The 21,800-nt window shown below is 43.5% G+C and overlaps 1 protein-coding gene across 4 annotated transcripts in view; it reads left to right on the forward strand.

The window, feature by feature from the left end:
• Positions 1 to 21,800, forward strand: part of OLFM3 (olfactomedin 3) — a 129,761-nt gene that overhangs the window by 26,948 nt on the left and 81,013 nt on the right. For 2 of the 4 annotated variants that reach the window (XM_030206234.1, XM_030206233.1), the window contains one exon: positions 6,589 to 6,735. In XM_030206234.1, coding sequence (XP_030062094.1) covers positions 6,589 to 6,735 — 147 coding nt within the window. Of the gene's footprint in view, positions 1 to 5,151; positions 5,166 to 6,588; positions 6,736 to 21,800 lie in introns of all 4 variants that reach the window. The other 2 variants (XM_030206236.1, XM_030206235.1) reach the window with 2 other exon arrangements.

Raw genomic sequence — 21,800 nt, forward strand, 5'->3', positions numbered from 1 at the left:
TAATCTAACGGAAAATTTTTGCTTATGTCAACTCAGTCCTTTGCTCTCAAAGAAACATTTTTGCTCATATCAACTCAGTCCTTAGAGGGAACATTGCTGACCATCACCCGCTGAATAGATACGTTTCTCTGGGAAGCTGCCCCATGTCCAATTCAGTAAGCTGGAAACAGAGCTGGAAAAAAAAAATAAGAACACTCAAGCAAAAGCATAGGGTAACAAGTGAGATTCAGAGGATCAAGTGTTGCTCCAACTTAAATACAATTACAATTTGCTAGCCAGCCTGAAAGCTAGGTCCTCTTTATTCTCAGGTATTATAGTGAGTCAAACAAATCTGGTCATATGTTAGCCCAATATTTAAAAGGAAGACAAAATGAAAATCATATCCAATCTATTTTAAGCAGGAAAGATGATAGGGTCTTGGAGGATGAAGAGATATTGAAGTGGTTTCATAATTTGTATGAAGATTTATATTCTTCTGAACTATCCCCAAAAGATAGTATGCAAAAGAGTTTTTTGCTCTGTTCTTTTTAGCATCTCATACTCTTAACAGTACAAAGAGAGTATTTGTAATCTCTATTTGGTATTGAAGAGGCTACTGCAGCAATATAGGCACTGCTTAAATGGGAAAGCCCTGGGTCCTGATGGAATCCCAATGGTGATCTATCAAATATTTTCTGAACTGCTAGTCCCTAAGCCGTTAAATTTGTTTCAACAGTTTGTTGAGCAATGCTCAATGTGTGTGTGTGTGTGGGAAAGGGGCAGGGAGGGGTCTACAGAACCAAGGATAATGGTTTTAGAAAAACAGGTAAGGATCCCATTAAGGTGGCAATTTGCTGCCATATTTCCTTAATGCTGACTGCTAAATTTATTCTAAGGTGTTAGCTATGAGATTATTCAGTCCTAGCTACCATTATTCACCTTGAACAAAATGGCTTCATGTCCAGTAGAATGGCTACTGATAATGTGAGATCTTTTGCAATATGCTAACTTTAGCAGGTAATATTATTATCCCTTTCTTGGCTATTTCCCTTGACATAGAGAACTTTTGATCTTATCAAATGGCAATATTTATTGTGTTTTTCATAATGGTTGAGATTTGACCCCGCTTATATTCAGATATTACTTGCCTGCCTGGTGCGAAGGTGGCGGACCTCACGCGTCACCTAGATAGGATTTTATATAGTGCTGGGGAGGAGACGGCTGTCTTGGTACATGTGGGTACTAATGACATAGGAAAATGTGGGAGAGAGGTTCTGGAAGCAAAATTTAGGCTCTTAGGTAGAAAGCTGAAATCCAGATCCTCCAGGGTAGCATTTTCTGAAATGCTACCTGTGCCACGCGCAGGGCCCAAGAGACAGGCAGAGCTCCAGAGTCTCAATGCGTGGATGAGACGATGGTGCAGGGAGGAGGGCTTTAGATTTGTTAGGAACTGGGCAACATTCTGGGGAAGGGGGAGCCTATTCCGAAAGGATGGGCTCCATCTTAACCAGAGTGGGACCAGGCTGCTGGCATCGGCGTTTAAGAAGGAGATAGAGCAGCTTTTAAACTAGAAATGGGGGGAAGGCCGACAGTCGCTCAAAAGAGCATGGTTCGGGATAAGGTATCTTTCAAAGATATCACCATAACAGGGAAGATAGAGTATCCTGATAGTGAGGTTGCAAAAGAGATTGTAGTAGATCGGGTATCCTTAAATAACAATAAAAATCAGACAAAAGATTGCCAATTAATACTGTCAAGTACTAAGCATGATGTACTTAGGAACAACAAACATAGTTTGAAATGTCTATATGCGAATGCCAGGAGCCTAAGAAATAAGATGGGGGAGTTAGAATATATTGCACTAAATGAAAAATTAGATATAATAGGCATCTCTGAGACCTGGTGGAAGGAGGATAACCAGTGGGACACTGTCATACCGGGGTACAAATTATATCGTAGTGATAGGGTGAATCGGATTGGTGGAGGGGTAGCATTGTATATTAACGAGAGCCTTGAATCAAATAGATTGAAAATTCTGCAGGAAACAAAACACTCCTTGGAATCACTGTGGATTGAAATTCCATGTGCAAAGGGGAAAAGGATAGTGATAGGAGTGTACTACCGTCCGCCTGGCCAGGACGAACAGACGGATGCGGAAATGTTAAAGGAAATCAGGGACGCAAACAAACTGGGCAACACAATAATAATGGGGGATTTCAATTACCCGCATATAGACTGGGTTAATGTAACATCTGTACACGCAAGGGACATAAGATTTCTTGATGAAATCAAGGACAGCTTCATGGAACAGCTAGTTCAGGAGCCGACAAGAGAAGGAAAAATACTAGACTTAGTCCTTAGTGGTGCTCATGATCTAGTGCAGGGGGTAACGGTACGAGGGCCGCTTGATAACAGTGATCATAATATGATCGGTTTTGATATTGGCATTGAAGGAAGTGAAACTAGGAAATCAAGTACGCTAGCGTTTAACTATAGAAAAGGTGATTACGACAAAATGAGAAAAATGGTGAAAAAAAGACTGAAAGGAGCAGCTCGCAGAGTAAAAAACTTGCGTCAGGCGTGGATGCTGTTTAAAAACACCATCCTGGAGGTTCAGGACAAATATATTCCACGTATTAGAAAAAAGGGAAAAAAGACTAAACGTCAGCCGGCGTGGCTAAACAGTAAGATAAAGGAAGTCATTAGAGCCAAAAAAACAATCCTTCAGAAAGTGGAGAAGAGAACCAACTGAAAGTAACAGGATAGATCATAAGGAATGCCAAGCCAAATGCAAAGCGGAGATAAGGAGGGCAAAAAAGGACTTTGAGAAGAAATTAGCGTTGGAAGCAAAAATACATAGTAAAAATTTTTTTAGATACATTAAAAGCAGGAAACCGGCCAAAGAGTCGGTTGGGCCGCTGGACGAAAATGGTGTTAAAGGGGCGATCAGGGAGGACAAAGCCGTAGCGGAGAAATTAAATGAATTCTTTGCTTCGGTCTTCACCGAGGAGGATTTGGGGGGGACACCGGTGCCTGAAAGAATATTTGAAGCGGGGGAGTCGGAGAAACTAAACGAATTCTCTGTAACCTTGGAGGATGTAATGGGTCAGTTCAGCAAGCTGAAGAGTAGTAAATCACCGGGACCTGATGGTATTCATCCCAGAGTATTAATAGAACTAAAAAATGAACTTGCGGAGCTACTGTTAGAAATATGCAATCTGTCCCTAAAATCGAGTGTAGTACCGGAAGACTGGAGGGTAGCCAATGTTACTCCGATTTTTAAGAAGGGTTCCAGAGGAGATCCGGGAAATTATAGACCGGTGAGTCTGACGTCGGTGCCGGGCAAGATGGTGGAGGCTATTATTAAGAATAAAATTGCAGAGCATATACAAAAACATGGACTGATGAGACAAAGTCAGCACGGATTTAGTGAAGGGAAGTCTTGCCTCACCAATCTAATGCATTTTTTGAGGGGGTAAGCAAACATGTGGACAATGGGGAGCCGGTTGATATTGTATATCTGGATTTTCAGAAGGCGTTTGACAAAGTGCCGCACGAAAGACTCCTGAAGAAATTGCAGAGTCATGGAATCGGAGGTAGGGTATTATTATGGATTAAGAACTGGTTGAAAGATAGGAAGCAGAGAGTAGGATTGCGTGGCCAGTATTCTCAGTGGAGAAGGGTAGTTAGTGGGGTCCCGCAGGGGTCTGTGCTGGGTCCGTTGCTTTTTAATGTATTTATAAATGACCTAGAGATGGGAATAACTAGTGAGGTAATTAAATTCGCCGATGACACAAAATTATTCAGGGTCGTCAAGTCGCAGGAGGAATGTGAACGATTACAGGAGGACCTTGCGAGACTGGGAGATTGGGCGTGCAAGTGGCAGATGAAGTTCAATGTTGACAAGTGCAAAGTGATGCATGTGGGTAAGAGGAACCCGAATTATAGCTACGTCTTGCAAGGTTCCGCGTTAGGAGTTACGGATCAAGAAAGGGATCTGGGTGTCCTCGTCGATGATACGCTGAAACCTTCTGCTCAGTGTGCTGCTGCGGCTAGGAAAGCGAATAGAATGTTGGGTGTTATTAAGAAGGGTATGGAGTCCAGGTGTGCGGATGTTATAATGCCGTTGTATCGCTCCATGGTGCGACCGCACCTGGAGTATTGTGTTCAGTACTGGTCTCCGTATCTCAAAAAAGATATAGTAGAATTGGAAAAGGTACAGCGAAGGACGACGAAAATGATAGTGGGGATGGGACGACTTTCCTATGAAGAGAGGCTGAGAAGGCTAGGGCTTTTTAGCTTGGAGAAGAGACGGCTGAGGGGAGATATGATAGAAGTGTATAAAATAATGAGTGGAATGGATCGGGTGGATGTGAAGCGACTGTTCACGCTATCCAAAAATACTAGGACTAGAGGGCATGAGTTGAAGCTACAGTGTGGTAAATTTAAAACGAATCGGAGAAAAGTTTTCTTCACCCAACGTGTAATTAGACTCTGGAATTCGTTGCCGGAGAACGTGGTACGGGCGGTTAGCTTGACGGAGTTTAAAAAGGGGTTAGATAGATTCCTAAAGGACAAGTCCATAGACCGCTATTAAATGGACTTGGAAAAATTCCGCATTTTTAGGTATAACTTGTCTGGAATGTTTTTACGTTTGGGGAGCGTGCCAGGTGCCCTTGACCTGGATTGGCCACTGTCGGTGACAGGATGCTGGGCTAGATGGACCTTTGGTCTTTCCCAGTATGGCACTACTTATGTACTTATGTACTTATGTTATATATAAAAAGCTGCAAATTAGACTGTATGGGCCCTGTTTACTAAGCTGTGCTCGTGTTTTTAGCGAGCACTAAAAATTAGGACTATATGGGTGTCTCTAATGTTAGTGAATGCTAATTTGTAGTGCACCTTAGTAAACAAGGCCCTATGTTAACAACCTACTGTCTAACACCACTGGACAGCGCTGCACTTTATCCTCACTTCTATATAGTATTGCACTGAAGCCGATGGCACTGGCCATACGGGTGACAACACAATCAAAAGTTACTTCAGGATCAGTAGAATACAAGCTGTCTATTTATGTAGTTGATATTATGGTATTTATTACCCTACTTTCAATTGATAGATGGCTTTTCCTGTCTTTCTGGCTATAAAATCAATACTGCAAAAACTGAGGCATTGCCTTTGAAGTTATACTTATAAGGCATATATTGCTGATTTTCCTTTCCAATGCTGTAGTGACAAATTGAAATATTTAGAGGTATGGTAGACAAAATTCTGGAGGGGACAGAACTTAAATAACCCAAATTTACTAGCACTTATGAAAGAGCTTCTGATTGAATAGTTATTTTAGTATTTAAGTTGGCAGGGAAGATTGCTTCTTACCTTTCCCCACCCCTTCTATAAAAAGCTGGATACCCACCTTTCTTGGGGCCCTGTTTACTAAGCGGCATTACAGGCACACTACCATTTTTAACACGCGTTAACCATGTATGCAAGTTAACTGTGGACATGCCTACAATATCACTATAAGCACCTACACGGTTAGGTTAATTGTAGGCACGTTAAAAACGCGAACGTGCCTTAGTAAACAGGGTCCTTTTACTAAGCCGCATAAGCGCCTATGCATGTCCAACTCGCGTCACTTTGGAGTTACCACCCGGCTACCGCATGGCATGTGCAGTAATTTCATTTTTGATCCACGTCCACTACGCGCACCAGAAAATTTTATTTTGTAGCACGCGGCAAAAATTGAGCAGTAACTCCGACTTGATGCATGTAGGCGATTACCACACGGTTAACATGAGAGACCTTACTGCTAACTCAATGGCTGGCGATAAGGTCTCAGACCTAAAATGGTCCCGCGCCAATTTTTATTTTGCTGCACATCCATTTTCGGCCAAAATGTAAAAGAGACCTTTTTTACAGGCGCGTTGAAAGATGGATCTGCACACGCCCAAAACACTTGCCTACACTAGCGCAGCCCATTGTTCAATGCACCTTAGTAAAAGGACCCCTTAGTTTCTTTGGAGAAACAAAATCCCTTGAATTGTTCTGGCCCAACTAAAATTGCCCGAAGCTCAGGGAGAGACTTCCTCTGATAGCATGAATCATTTAATTTATGTCAAGGGTAAAATTGGTTCTAAAAGGATGTGAGGATGGACTGTCCAATTAAGTACAAGATTAAAAAAGGAATTGATTCAGGGGGTCTTATCCTAAGGCTTAGCTCGAGTTATCTGCAGCAGGGCCCATAGGAATAAAATGGGCCCTGCTACAGATAACTTGAGCTAAACTTTAGTAAAAGACCCCATCAATAAATAATTGGTAACAGATGAAAAAAAGACTTTGTTATGTGCATTATATGAATCAGGAAGCACATTTCTTAAGCCTTGTTTGCTACATTGTCTTTGCTTCAAAATTGTATTAATACAAAGAAAGAGCAAGGCCATAATTTACAAAATGTCTTGAAATTCTACATCACAATTTACATCAGCAAAGCTGAAAATTCAGTACACGTCTTAATGCTTTGTTCATGAAATGATTTTCATAAATTACACAGACTTACGTATTTAACTTTGCTTTCATTGCTGGTTCTTTCTCATTACCTTTCAGACCCAAATTAGTCCTAAAGAAGGCTGGCAAGTATACAGTTCAGCTCAAGATCCCGATGGAAGGTGCATATGCACAGTGGTTGCACCAGAACAAAATCTGTGTTCCAGGGATGCCAAAAGCAGACAGCTTAGACAACTACTCGAGAAGGTGAGTTTCCTGTGTGACACATACCCATCGTCTTCTTTTTTACTGTTAGTGTTTGAGAGCTCTTATTGAGTGAAAACAATACCCCAGTTGAGTATTCTCAGAGGAAAGGAACAATGCACCAGCTCTGTTCTTCAAAGCAATGTGGAAACCTGCTTATCAATTACTGATTTCAAAGAAGATAATCTAGTTATGAAATAGCAGTGCTAAGAATGCCGAGGACTGGTCTCGAATAAATGGATGAAATACTTCTGTGATATATGAAGGGGCATTTTCGATATGACATCTAAATCCAGTAATAAACATGGCCATTTTCATACCAGAAAAATGTCCAAATTTTGTTTGGAAAATGGCCATTTGCCAGATGGTTTTGTGCTCAGTGCATCTATCTTTAAGGACCATTTAAAAAAAAAAAAAAAAGTCCAAGGGAAAAGTGCACTAGCAAGTGGGATATCTAGGGGCCAGCATTTTTAATAGACTGACCACACAGACGTCCCAGCAGAGCAGTGTGGCACCCTAAGGGGCACTGCAGTGGACTTCACATAAGAGGTCCCAGGTACACATCTCACCGTTACCCCCTTCTATTGTACCCAACTGTACATCAATACAATAGCTCTTATACCTGCAGGGGTCACCTATATGTAGGTACTGTAGGTTTTTAGTGGGTTTTGGAGGGCTCACACTTTCCACCACAATGTACCAGTTAGAGTGGGTTATGGGTCACCTTTCTACAGTGCACTGCACTGACCACTAGGCTACTCCAGGGACCTGTTTGCTGCTCTAATAGGACTGACCATACCATCTGAAGCTATCATAGAGGTTGGTATGTACTGTTTCTTTCACAGTTTTGGGAGGTGGGATGGGGTCAGTGACCACTGGGGGAGTAAGTGGGCTTATGCCTTGATCCCTCCAGTAGTCATTTGGTCATTTAGAGCATCTTTTGGTCACTTAGTTTTGACAAAAACAGGTCTAGCCAAAAATGTCTTAATTTTGCCCCTAGATGTTTTTTATTTTGTTCCATTATTGCAGATAATGTCTAATTTTTGGTATTGCGCATCTCCCAGCCCACGCATCCAACATGCCTCTTGAAATCTGGATGAACTGTAAAGCAAAACATCTAAATTTGGGGTGTCAAAAATTGCATTTGTCATTTGGAAATTTTTTCTCTTTTGAAAATGAGCCCCTTAGTCTACAATAAGCATTTATGAATCCTATATCTGCAGCGGATGATAAAATCTGTAAATGGGTAGATACCTGCAAGGTATGAATAATATGAGTAGGGCTCCTACAAGACTTGAACAATGTTCTAGAATTTGGTAGCTAAGATTTAATTCTAAACATGCAGGGTCATGCATCTGGGCTGTGAAAACTCAAGGAAGCCATACATTATAGGAGATGTTGAAATAAAGATCTTCCTTCACTTGAAGGATCAATCAAAGATGCTGTGAAAGAAGACAAATTCTAACAAGCCATTAATAAGAGATTGCTTTATTCACTACAGTGGACAATGTTAATTGCTAACAATGGAAGAAGATCAAACCCCAGAGTGACATGGAGGGGCATAATCGAAAGGGGCGCCCAAGTTTTACTGAGGACGTCCTCGCAGGACATCCTGGCGAAGGAGTGGGGTAACCCGTATTATGGAAACAAGATGGGTGTCCATCTTTTGTTTCGATAATCCATTTGGGGACACCCAAATCTTGAAATTTAGGTTGACCTTAGAGATGGTCGTCCCCGATTTTTGGCAATAATGGAAACCGAGGACGCCCATCTCAGAAACAACCAAATCCAAGCCATTTGGTCATGGGAGGAGCCAGCATTCGTAGTGCACTGGTCCCCCTCACATGCCAGGACACCAACTGGGCACCCTAGGGAGCACTGCAGTGGACTTCAGAAATTGCTCCCAGGTGCATATGGTCTTTGTAAATCCACATTGAGCATACTCTGCTTGCCATCCAATGTCATCTCACTTGTTATCCATACTAGGCACTCCACAAGATAGGACTTTAGTTCCCCTTTCCAATGTCACTCGTCACATCCCGAATAAAGTGGATGAAATAAGTATTTGACAGCAAGTTACAAGCAAGCTACTAACGTAGCTGGAAAGTCTTCATGCACTCTAATGTGAGGGAGAAAATGGAAGAGACTATGCAGTAATAAGGACTATCATGAAGAGAAGGTCTAGATATTGTCCAAAGAAAGGTTTGAATAGATGAACTTTTGAGCAAGTTAAAAGCTTTATTGAGAAAATGTCAAATGAATTTGTAATGAGCACGAGGTGGGAATACAAGTTACCCCTTGAATAGAATGGTATGTAGTGAATGTGGTAATGAATGTTGAGTGAGGGTGGAGTAATTTAGGTTTTAATGAAGGTGAATTTATATGGCAAGTTTTGTATTGAAATAGTGTTTAAATAAAGTTGAGTATCTCTTATTGATAAAATCAAAAGACCTCTGAAGTATAGTGGATGTGTATAAATAAAGAATATCTGACTCAGGGGGACACTTTCAGGCTTATTTTCGAAAGAGAAGGGCGCCCATCTTTCGACACAAATCAGGAGATGGGCGTCCTTCTCTCAGGGTTTACCAAATCAGCATGATCGAAAGCCGATTTTGGGCATCCTCAACTGCTTTCGGTCGCGGGACGACCAAAGTTCACGGGGGGGGGGGGGGGGGGGTGTTGGAAGCATAGTGAAGTGGGGACTGGGGCATGCCTAACACATAGGTGTCCTCGACCGATAATGGGAAAAAGAAGGGTGTCCCTGATGAACACTTGGGCGACTTTACTTGGTCCATTTTTTCTTACGACCAAGCCTCAAAAAGGTGCCCAAACTGACCAGATGACCACCCCTTACTCCCCCAGTGGTCACTAACCCCCTCCCACCCTCAAAAAAACCCTTTTAAAATATTTATTACCAGTCTCAAATGTCATACCCATCTCCATGACAGCAGTATGCAGGTCCCTGGAGCAGTTTTAGTGAGTGCAGTGCACTTCAGGCAGGCAGACCCAGGCCCACCCCCCCTACCTGTTACACTTGTGGTGGTAAATGTGAGCCCTCCAAAACCCACCCAAAACCCACTGTACCCACATGTAGGTGCCCCCCTTCACCCATAATGGCTATGGTAGTGTTGTACAGTTGTGGGTAGTGGGTTTTGGGGGGTTGGGGGGCTCAGCACCCAAGGTAAGGGAGCTATGCACCTGGGAGCAATTTGTGAAGTCCACTGCAGTGCCCCCTAGAGTGCCCTGTTGGTGTCCTGGCATGTGAGGGGGACCGGTGCACTATGAATGCTGGCTCCTCCCATGACTAAATGGCTTGGATTTGTTTGTTTCTGAGATGGGCGTCCTTGTTTTCATTATCGCTGAAAACTGGGGATGACCATCTCTAAGGATGACCATCTCTAAGGTCGGCCTAAATGTTAAGATTTGGGCGTCCCTGACCGTGTAATCGAAACGAAAGGTGGACGCCCATTTTGTTTCGATAATACGGGTTTCCCCGCTCCTTCCCGAGGACGTCCTGTGAGGACGCCCTCAGGAAAACTTGGGTGCCCCCTTTGATTATGCCCCTCCATGTGTCTTTTATAGAATAGCACTTAGCACTGATTACCGCTGAAACCAAGTATAAATCCTAATTCGCACTTTGGCATGCAACCCATAACTCTGTATCTGCATTTCTGGAATGCCCCTGACTCACCCATGGCCCTTCCATGGCCACGCCCCATTTTGGGTTGTGCACGAGGCACTGTAGGCAGGCAGCATTACGGAACAGCACATAGGCAAATGCATATGTAAGTCTAAATTTGTGCCAATTAACGCTAATAATTAATAGTAGATTTTAATTTGCACCCATGGGTATCCTGTTGTCATAATGTCCAGGAATGGAGTGAGCCCTTGTGCCGATCCAAAGACCAACAGTCAGAAATCCCCACGCTTCACCTGCAGTGACCACCGTTCCCCAGCGGTTGAGCCCCTGGGTTCAGATGGCCAGCAGGACTTGGAAAGTGAGACGAGAGCAGGACTCAGGAGGTAACAGAGACAGACAATAATCAGCAGAGGTCAGGTCTATGCACAGAGTCATGGCAGGCAGCAATCCAGCAAAGTCAGGTCCAGGCACAGGGTCAGGGCAGGCAGCAATCCAGCAAAGGTCAGGTTTAAGAACAGAGTCAAAACCAGGTAAAACAGCAATAATCACAGCAGAAACGCAGAAGATACCAGGAAGAAGTAGCTGAGGCAAAGAGAGGAGGGAAACTCCTAATTTTAAAGTGAAAGCATCTGACATCAGAGTAGGCGCGCCTAAAGTGTAGGTGCGTCCAAAGTGTAGGTGCGTCAAACCGGAACTGAAGAGAGAAGTGTATGCTAGCCTCTGCCTCCACGCCTAATGTTCCAAGTATGTGACACCTGTACACCCAAATTTGGGTGAACTTTTTAGAATGCAGGGGAGCGTGTGGATAAATCTATCTAAAAAGACACACACACACACACTATACATCTTTCCTATCTTCCTACTCCTCCTCTAAGTACCTCAGGATGTTTTTGTAATGGAGACCATTAATGATATGAGTCATTGATTGAGCAACTAAGCACTATATGGTCTTTTGTTTCTTCTCTCCAGATGCTCTTTTTCACAGAACGGAGACCACTATTTATGCCTCAACATGCAGACAGTCCCCTCATATTTATGTGCTTACAAGCCCCATCCAGCCACTGGCAGCAGAAATAAAGATAGGGTCTCCCGGGGGGGGGGGGGGGGGGGGGGTTGCAATGTATCAGTTTGTTCTCCTTAGTCACAATAGCAGCCATTTGTATCAAGAAAAGCAAATGGCTATAACAAAAGTAGACATGCAGCTACTCCACGAGAATGTAGATCACTCTGAATATTTACCATGCTTTCCTATGATGTTCATTCTCTCTGACTTTTTTTTTTTACATCCAGCTGGTCAGCTGCTTTTCAAGATATCCACAATAAATATGCATGAGACAGATGTGTATGGATTGTTACATAGCATGCACATTTCTCTCATGCATATTCATTGTAGATATCCTGAAATCCAGACTGATTGGATGTGCCTCAAGGAGTGGATTGAGATCTAATATAATCACAGGGATATGTAATAGTAGTACTGTACAGTATGCCAGTCCAGTCAAGGTTTCTCAAATGCCATTTATGAAATGCCAACAGAAAAAGATGGTTCCCCCAGCACTGGTTCTATTTCCATATAATTCCCCAGGGCTTAAGGTAGACAAACCAAGTTAAAAGTAGATTATTCGTGTTTGAAAATGGAGTTAAGAAAAAAAAAACAGAAAACGCAGAAACAGGGGTATAAACGAAAGGGGCATCCAAGTTTTCCTGAGGACGTCCTCGGACGACGTCCAGGCGAAAGGGCTGGAAAAGCCGTATTATCGAAACAAGATGGGCATCCATCTTTTGTTTCGATAATACAGTCGGGGACGCCCAAATCGCGAAATTTAGGTCGACCTTAGAGATGGTTGTCCCCGATTTTTGGCGATAATGGAAACCGAGGACGCCCATCTCAGAAATGACCAAATTCAAGCCCTTTGGTCGTGGGAGGAGCCAGCATTGGTAGTGCACTGGTCCCCCTGACATGCCAAGACACCAACCAGGCACCCTAGGGGGCACTGCAGTGGACTTCACAAATTGCTCCCAGATGCATAACTCCCTTACCGCGTGTGCAGAGCCCCCACTAAAACCCACTCCCCACAACTGTACAACACTACCATAGCTCATTTGGGTGAAGGGGGGCACCTACATGTGGGTACAGTGGGTTTGTGGTGGGTTTTGAAGGGCTCACATTTACCACCACAAGTGTAACAGGTGGGGGGAGGGTGGGCCTGGGTCCACCTGGCTGAAGTGCATTGCACCCACTAAAACTGCTCCATGGAGCTGGTCATGATGTTTGAGGCTGGCATAGAGTCTGGCACTAAATATTTCTTTTAGGGTGGGAGGGGGTTAGTGACCACTAGGGGAGTAAGGGGAGGTCATCCCCGATTCCCTCCGGTGGTCATCTGGTCATTTAGGGCACATTTGTTGGCTTGATCGTAAGAAAAAAAGTACCAGGTAAAGTCGCCCAAGTGTTCGTCGGGGACACCCTTCTTTTTTCCATTATCGGTCGAGGACGCCCATGTGTTAGAAACGCCCCAGTCCCGCCTTCGCTACACCTCCGACACCCCCCCCCCCCCCCCCCCGTGAACTTTGGTCATCCCTGGGATGGAAAGCAGTTGAGGACACCCAAAATCGGCTTTCGATTATGCCAATTTGGGCGACCCTGTGAGAAGGACGCCCATCTTGTGATTTGTGTCGAAAGATGGGCGCCCTTCTCTTTCGAAAATAAACCTGCTACTGAGCTACAAAGTTCCAGTATGCTTCTTCATTATAGAAGAATCTACTGGAACTTGCATTTCATGAGCCAGCAAAGGTAATACATTTTCTTTTACAATGTTTTCATCCATATCAGGCCTGAGCTTCAGAGGCGACTGCTTTATTTTATCCACATAGTTGACAGTACTATGTCTAAGCAGTGCTGTTAAATATTAACTTATGCTGCAACATATCCACTCCTTTGATGCATTAATTAGGTCTGCTTTTCAGCAGCTCCTGTCCTGCCCCTAACCCTGGCTCTCGGGTGAAAGGCAATTCTCTAACAGTGCGACAAAATATAGACACCAGATTGGTGCATATTCTGTAAAGGACAGTAGGTTCCAATTTTCTTTGATAGAAAACTAGTGTAACAGGTTAGATACACATGTCTAACTTAGGTGCAAGCAATTATGCCAGACATACTGCTTGTGCCTACATGCCAGAGATACACACAGCACTTATAATATTCTAGATGTTAGCCCCTGAAATCTATAAAATTGCTAAAAATTGTGCACGCAAATTTGGGATGTGTGCCCAATTTGCACACACACAATTTAATTGAATAATGAGCTAATTGGCACCAAGCATTAGCACTAATTAGGTTTAATTGAAATATATACACATAAATTTAGGCACAGGTTCTGTTCCTAAATTTTACACGCAAGTTCAAAAAGGGTGCACAGAAATGGGAGGGTCATGGCGGAATAGGGGCATGATGCATTTTTTGACGTACTTTTTGATGATTAGAAAAGTAGGCCATGGAGTAGTTGGTTGTCGGGCACTCTCAGGTTCACTGTCACTCAAATCAGAACCGGCAGTCTCAGGTGTTTGCTTCAACCTGCTTTACTGAACATCAATTTAAATGAGCAATTTCATAAACAGTCAACTTGATCTGTACAGTTTCAGGGCATCAGATGATTATGGAATTGTTTCAGACGTTCTTTCCCAATGATTTCAAGGCTTGCAAAGTCAGAATCAATTAATCTCAGTCTCTATCAACTCTGTCCCATCTCAGATCAAGGTTTCTTTGAGCCAGGGTTTTTTTTTTTTGAGGGGGCACTTGGGGGTACTGAGTACCGGCACCTTTTCCATTGTCTGCTAAAATTCACCCATGGAACCCAAGTTTTAATGAAAGAGCTCAGGCTCTACACACCAATTCTGCCTTGTCATAGGTTCTGTGACTGGTTGCAGGGGGCCTGGCTATTGTGGGGAGCGTCCCTCAGTGATTACCCCCACCCCTGAAGGGTGGCCTAGCATTTGAGTACTGGCACCTTTTTCACTAGAAAAAGTGCACTGCTTTGAGCATCCAATGAAAGTCCTGCCAGAAGTGAGGCTCTCCCGCTACCACTTCTCCTACCCAGAGTGTGTTTTTCCCCAGGCCTCCTTCTTATTCTCAGACCAAGAACATTCTGCAGACACCCTCTGCCCTGTGACTGAGGCTTCAATCACCACACACTGCAAATTCCCCTCTCTTGGTTCTGAGACTTCCCCCTCAGTGCTCAGGGTCTCAGTGGGGTGGGCAAGCAAAGACCAGAATTTTCTCAATTAAATCTCTTTTATTAACTGTTGGCCCTGCCTCTTGCAGCTTGCCAGGGGCAGACTGACCATTTGGGCAACTGGGCAGTGCACGAGGGCCCAGAGGCTCTAGGGTGCCCAGAGGCTCTCCCTGATGCCCGCCGCACACTACAACCCTCCCTGGGCCTACTTTTAAAGGCACACCACTGGTGATCTAGTGGCCTATGCAGGGGGGAACATGTTCTTTCCTGCCCATTGTACTGCCGCTATTCCCCCTGCCTGGCACAGCCGTACTTAAAATGGCAGCCAGGACTCCCTGCAGAAGTCTTATGAGACTGTCAAGACCCATAAGACTACTGATTGTTTGCTGAGTCCTAGCGTGGGAGGAGTTATGAGTTAATAAATATTATTGCTGGTGAGTACACGAGGTCTTTGTTTGCCTGTACCCCTGCCAGGACCATTGGAGAGGAGGAGTCCTGGCAGAAGCGGAGCCAAGTTGACGGCGCGGGGAGAGCGAAAGCGATGTGAGAGCAGACTTCCGCTGGCGCCGGTGCACGTTTTCAATGCAACACAATGAGAAAAAAATAGGCGCCCAGCAGAACTCCGTTTGGTGGAGCGGCCACTCCCCTGGCGTTCCACCTAGCTGCGCTACTGAGTCCTGGATGGGCTCAAGAAACTAAGGCTGATCAAAGAGGAAGGTTTCTGCCAATAAAGCATTAACTGTGAGAAGGAGGAGTGCTCCAGAGCCAAAAGTGGTAGTCCAGAGAGGTACTCCTTTGGAGGAGGGTGTGGACAGACAGGGAGGTCTGATCCCAAGGGAGATCTGCTTGCTGCACAAATGCTGCAGGCATAGCCTTAGATTGTTTCACCCAGAAGGGATGGGTATGGATAGGAGGAGCTGTAAATATGTACATACTGTAGGATTATAAATTGAACCTGAGAAGATACACCATATCCCTTAGTTTGCTCTGGACTTATAGTTTGCATTTGCTATCAAGTTGGATTATAAATTGGTGGTTTGATTCAAAGAAGATTTGAACTGGCTGTTGCAAAATATTCAGTAAAGTTGGTTGTTTTGTAGAACTCTCTGGACTGGAGTCTTTTCTTTGAGCGAGAGTGAATTTAATTTGTTCCCAGACTGATAAAGGAAAGAGGAGAGAGTAAAAGAGAAATAATGTCCCAGCTCAAAACCCTACAACCTTCCGGATTTTTATCCAGCCCCAGCCTGTGCCCAGCTCAGTGAGTCAAAGGGGACTAAGAGAAATACATTTGGTTTGATTTTGTGGCCCTGGTCTCAGGTGCTGACCCAAGAAAAGTTAGCTGGTGCCTGGACTGATGAAACCACGGTTACAAGCTGCAGGGCTACCTAGTCCAAAAACGGCTGACAAAAATTTTACAGAGGTACAACACACATTTGTAGCCTACAGAGCTGCCAAGTTACTCATTCAAAGAGGGAGTCTTTTTGGCCAGTCCTGGGTTTCTGCCAACTTCATCAAGGTGCATTATGGGACCTACAGCCCTGATTTCAAAGGGTAGAATCATGGACTACAAATACTACACTGTTTTGGAATGTGAGTTTAAAACCAGGACCAGCCCAAAAGTCTTCCTCCTGGAATGGATAACTTGATAGCTCTGAGCCTATCGAGCAGTAGGGTTGCCAACTAGATCTAGATTTGCCCAGCAGGGTTGATCCAGTCTTGAGCTTACTCCATTGCATGCAGGGACTTGTGGTTCAGATTTTCCCATTGGATTCCCTAAGAAAAGTAAAAGTACAAGACCCTGCATGCATTGGAGTAAGCCCAGGACTGGGTCAACCCTGTCAGGAAAATCTGGATCTAGTTGGCAACCCTATCGAGCAGAGACTTGTAAATGCCACCTTTTTAAAAAAAATCCTCTATACCTTTTTAAGGAAATATAGTAATGTCAGCATGTGGCCAACATGAACCACTACTACTACTACTTAACATTTCTAGAGCGCTACTAGGCATAGGCGCCCCGTATAAGAGGCTTGGACAGGCTAAGCCTCCCCTGCTGTGCTCTGAGGGGTTTAAATTGTTGATTTACCTCCATCCTCACAGCAGGAGCTGCAGTGAAAGCCCTCTAGCCTTGTCCAGTTGTAGAAATTGGTTTATGGTTTGTTTACCTTACTGCTGGGAGGTGTCCTGGGTTGCCAGGGAGATATTTAACGAGGATGACTTCCTGACCTGCACTGAGGACAGATAGCAGCAGAATCATACTGGGCCAGCATGATAAGAAAAACTCACCAGACAACAAAGGTAGAATAGATCATTTTATTTTCATTATAGTGTTTGGAATATGTCCACTTTGAGAATCAGGTGCTCAACATTAAAAGTTTATATTTATTTACTTATTTATGGCATTTTATCCCACATTAAACATGAATTAGGGTGTTTTGTGGCTCTACATGAGAATTGTGATGATATGATCCCTTGTTTCATATTGTTGACGGTCTGCATTTTCCGTATGGGTGGTATATTGGTGTTTTAGGTAATATTTATGGTACAGTAAGGTTCTGAGTGTGTTTTTGCACAAAGTTGTGCATAGTGTTTTGCAGTTGAGCGATTGTGGTTAGAATATGCTTTGAGCAACCACTTTATTCTTTGACATATGATACATATCTAATATCTAAATTTAATAAAAGGTATTAATTGTGACTTTTATTTTTATTTATTTTTTTTCTGTGTGTTATCAGACAATTATGTATATAAGCTCCGCCCCTGGCTCCACCCACTAACCCCGCCCCTTTAGCCTCCCCAAACAGTTGGGCCACCGACCGCCTATGCTACTAGGGTTACGCAGCGCTGTACAGTTTAACAAAAAAGGACAGTCCCTGCTCAAAGGAGCATACAATCTAAAGGACGAAATGTCAAATTGGGGCAGTCGAGATTTCTTGAATAGAGGTATAGTGGTTAGGTGCCGAAGGCGACATTGAAGAGGTAGGCTTTGAGTAAGGATTTGAAGATGGGCAGGGAGGGGGCCTGTACAATAAACCCAGAGGCTATCAGTGGGCTGCAGTATTTCACTAAAAAAAAGTAAAAGTGGTTTGGATCAGAGTAGAACAACAGGCTCATTTTCGAAAGAGATGGACGTCCATCTTCCGACATAAATCAGCACTTGGATGTCCATCTCTCAGACGTCCAAATCGGTATAATCGAAACCCGATTTTGGATGTCTCTAGCAAAAGTCCGTCACAAGGATGTCCAAATCTGTGTGGGGTGTATCGGAGGCGTGGTGAAGGCGGGACTTGGCCGTTCCTAAGACTTGGACATCTTTGAGCCATAATGGAAAAAAGCAGAGACGTCCAAGATTAAAACTTGGACATTTTCACCCGGACCTGTTTTTATTGCAAATAAGGCATAAAAAGGTGCCAGAAATGACCAGATGACCACCGGAGGAAATCGGGGATGACCTCACCTTACTCCCCCCCCCCCCAGTGGTCACTAACCCCTTTCCATCCTCAAAAAAAATCATTAAAAGTATTGATTGCCAGTCTCTATGCCAGCCTCAGATGTCATACTCAGGTCCATGACAGCACATGCAGGTCCCTGGAACAGTTTTAGTGGGTGCAGTTCACTTCAGACAGGTGGACCCAGGCCCATACCCCCCCCCCCCCCACCTGTTACATTTATGGAGAAAACATCGAGCCCTCCAAAATCCACATATAGGTGTCCCCCTTCACCCGTAAGGGCTATGGTAGTGATGTACAGTTGGGGGTAGTGGGTTTTTTTTTTTTGGGGGGGGGGGGGGTTGGAGGGCTCAGCACAAAAGGTAAGGGAGCTATGTACCTGCGAGCATTTTATGAAGTCCACTGCAGTGCCCCCTAGGGTGCCTGATTGCTGTCCTGGTATGTTAGAGGAACCAGTGTACTACAAATGCTGGCTCTGCCCATGACCAAATGGCTTGCATTAGGACGTTTTTGACATGGACGTCTTTGGCTTCGAAAATCACTGAAAATCAAAGACGTCCAAATCTAAGGACGTCCAAATCCAAGGATGTCCTTGGTATTTTCGAAACAAAAGATGGACGTCCATCTTTTTTCAAAAATGACCTTTTCCCTGACTCTGAATTTGGATGTTTTACAAAGACGTCCAAATTCCAACTTAGACGTTTCTTTTGAAAATGCCCCTCCAAGCCTCCTAGGGCAAAAAGCAGGGATGGCTAGAGATAATATATGATCTCCACCTCTTAGCGCTAAGTAAGGCCAACATAAGGCTAAGGCTTCATAATAAAAGTGGATATGTGTCAAAATAAAAATTGGTGCACGTCCATTTTGGGCCCAAGACCTTACTGCCACCCATTGACCTAGCGGTAAAGTCTCACGTGTTAATGGGGCAGTATTCATCAGTGCACGTACTATGCTGATTACCGTCTGGTTAGCGCCATGTGCCAGAAATTTTCCATGGCGCGCAGTGGGAGAGCGTAGAAAATGAAATTACCGCCCGGGCCACACGGTAGCTGAGCGGTAGTTCAAAACTGATGCATGGAGGATGCGTGTACACACCTACGCGGCGTAGTAAAATGGGCCTTTAGGACCCTGGTTATTAAGCCGTGCTAGAGACACATTAGCTTTTTTAGCGCATGCTAAGCATCAGTGTGTGCTGAGTAGGTGACCATCATATTTCTATGGGCCCTTAATTATTTTTTTGCTGGCCCAAGGACAGCCCAAGTTGTGTTCGCACAACTTTCATATCACTTTAAACAGCAATATGCATTGATTATATTGAGGATCCTTCTAACTACAGAACTAGCCATTCATCAAGAGGTAGAATAGCTATACCCGAGAGATGACTGCCTTTTTTCAAACTGAAGGTTTAAGGCTGGCTTGTGTATGACTGGAAAAAAATATGCTAGAGACTTTGAGTGAGATGTCTAATTGGATGGGTGGGATATTTTTGGAAGGCAGGAAAAAAGGTTCTGGTACTCCATACTGGTGCACACTTGCTGAGAAAAAGCCCTGCCAATATTCAGTCAGACATTTTACAGTCAATCCATAACAGGGTGCCTGTGTGAAAAGTTCAAAAAATTGTCTTATTTTAAACCTATCTGATAATGAAAGAGTAGCCAAATGGTTAGTGCAGTGGCTGTGAACAAGGGGAACTGGTTCAGTTCCCACTGCAGCTCCCTGAGACTTGGGCAAGTCACTTAACCCTCCATTGCCCCAAGTACAAAATTAGTACCTGAGTATAATACGTATAACCACTTTGATTGTAACCACAAAAAGGTGGTATACCAAATCCCTTCCCCTAAAGACAACACAGTTACTCACATCCTTCCTGAGCAAGCCCCAGTTGTGTGCAATATTCATATACACAGATGTACACCCACGCTGAAGGAAGTGTAAATGTGTGAACATACTTTATACATGTACATTTTATAAAATACACATGCACATCAGAACTTCACCTTTGCTCTGTCTAAGCTGTGCCCCTGTGACATGGCACATATGTGTGATCTTGTAAGCACAATGTTATTAAGTAATATCTGCATGTAAAGGTCTTCTATAAAATAACATTGCCATATACGTGCATATGAATGCATGTGCCTATGAGATCACACATGCATTCATATGCACGTATATGGCAATGTTATTTTATAAAAGACCTTTACATGCAGATATTACTTAATAAAATTACCCCCATTGAGGGCAATTTTGAAAGCCAAACTCTCTATGGAGTTTGCCTTTGAAAATCTCATGTTGGGTCAGTGATAAAGGGGAGTCTTTACTATTGGCGCTAATTGGCTCATTATTCAATTAAATTGTGCAATTTTAGAACCATTTTTAGACTTTGGGGATGGTGCATGGGAATGTCATTTTGGCTTGCCTCACTATCACTCCTTTCTCTTACAGACACAGACATTTGCACGTATTCCCACAAAGTCCATAAAAGTTGCCCAATTTGTGCTTGCGATTTAATTTTTTTAACAAGCAATTATTGGAACTAATTTGAATCAATTAGGATGTATGTGTGGCGCAAATATAGGTGTGTGATCCATGCCTATATTTTACACATGTCCTGAAAAAGAGGGCATGGAAATGGGAGGGTCATGGATGCTTTGGAGTGGATTGTGGGCGTGCTTTTGATTTATGAGTGCAATTATAGAATAAGGAGATTTTTTGTGTAAATTTAGGTGGGGGCATTTGCACCACATTTTCACTGGTGCAAATGGATGCACCTAAATTTACGTGTGACCCCTGGGACTTAAGCATTATTCAATAAACTGCACTTAACTTTAGATGCAGCTTATAGCGCTTAAACAGGGGGTTTTAGCACTGATTTTTTAGGTGCAACTTATAGAATTCACCCATTATGGTTTGTATAGTGTCATGGACATTTTCTATTGAGTCTTTGGAAATGTGCAATATTGTGGCAGATTATTAACGTAGTTGCCATTTGTGATATCTCAGCTGATCAAGCATCTCTGCTCAGAAGAATAAGTTACACTGTTCTTTGAATTCAAAATGACTTTCAGCCCTTCAAAAAGTTACTGAGTTTTGCTAAATTTTTATCCAGATTAAGCAAAAAAAAATAAAATTAAATTAACTAGAGTGGCATACGCAGAAAGCAAATGTATGGGAACATTTCGGAGGACCATATGCTGTACATTGAAGAATGCTTGCAAGGTCAGTATGACCTGCACAGATTCACTAATCCAGATGTGCCCTTGTCAGATTTGACTCCTGCTGACCATGCAGTGAGGGATTTCCCCCCCCCCCCTTATGGTTTCTATGGCATGATACATGACTGTTTTGCCATTGCCTTCTCCTAAGGCTGTAGGGTTCAGCTACTTGCCCAAGGCCAAAAGGAGCTGCTCATTCCCAGTCTGCTGCTCTAACCATTAAGGGTAAGGCACTTGATATACCATCTTTTTGTGGTACAATTAGTTGTTTACATATTATATACAGGTACTTTCTCTGTCCCTGGTGAGCTCACAATCTAAGGGGGGGGGGGGGGGGTGGTAAATGAGACAATGGAGGCCAGGAGCTAATTACTGACTCATAAAGATACACTATTTAAACCTTGTAGCTGCCTAATTGTTTCAAAGGCCTATAAATAAAGACCCATCATATATCTGCTTTTGGTCCTTCAGCTATATGTTAAGCTGTATTGTAGAAAATCTTTAGCATCATATCTATGTTAGTTGAATATTCTACTGCTTG

Source organism: Microcaecilia unicolor, chromosome 6 (assembly GCF_901765095.1).
Source record: "Microcaecilia unicolor chromosome 6, aMicUni1.1, whole genome shotgun sequence".
Lineage (NCBI taxonomy): Eukaryota > Metazoa > Chordata > Amphibia > Gymnophiona > Siphonopidae > Microcaecilia > Microcaecilia unicolor.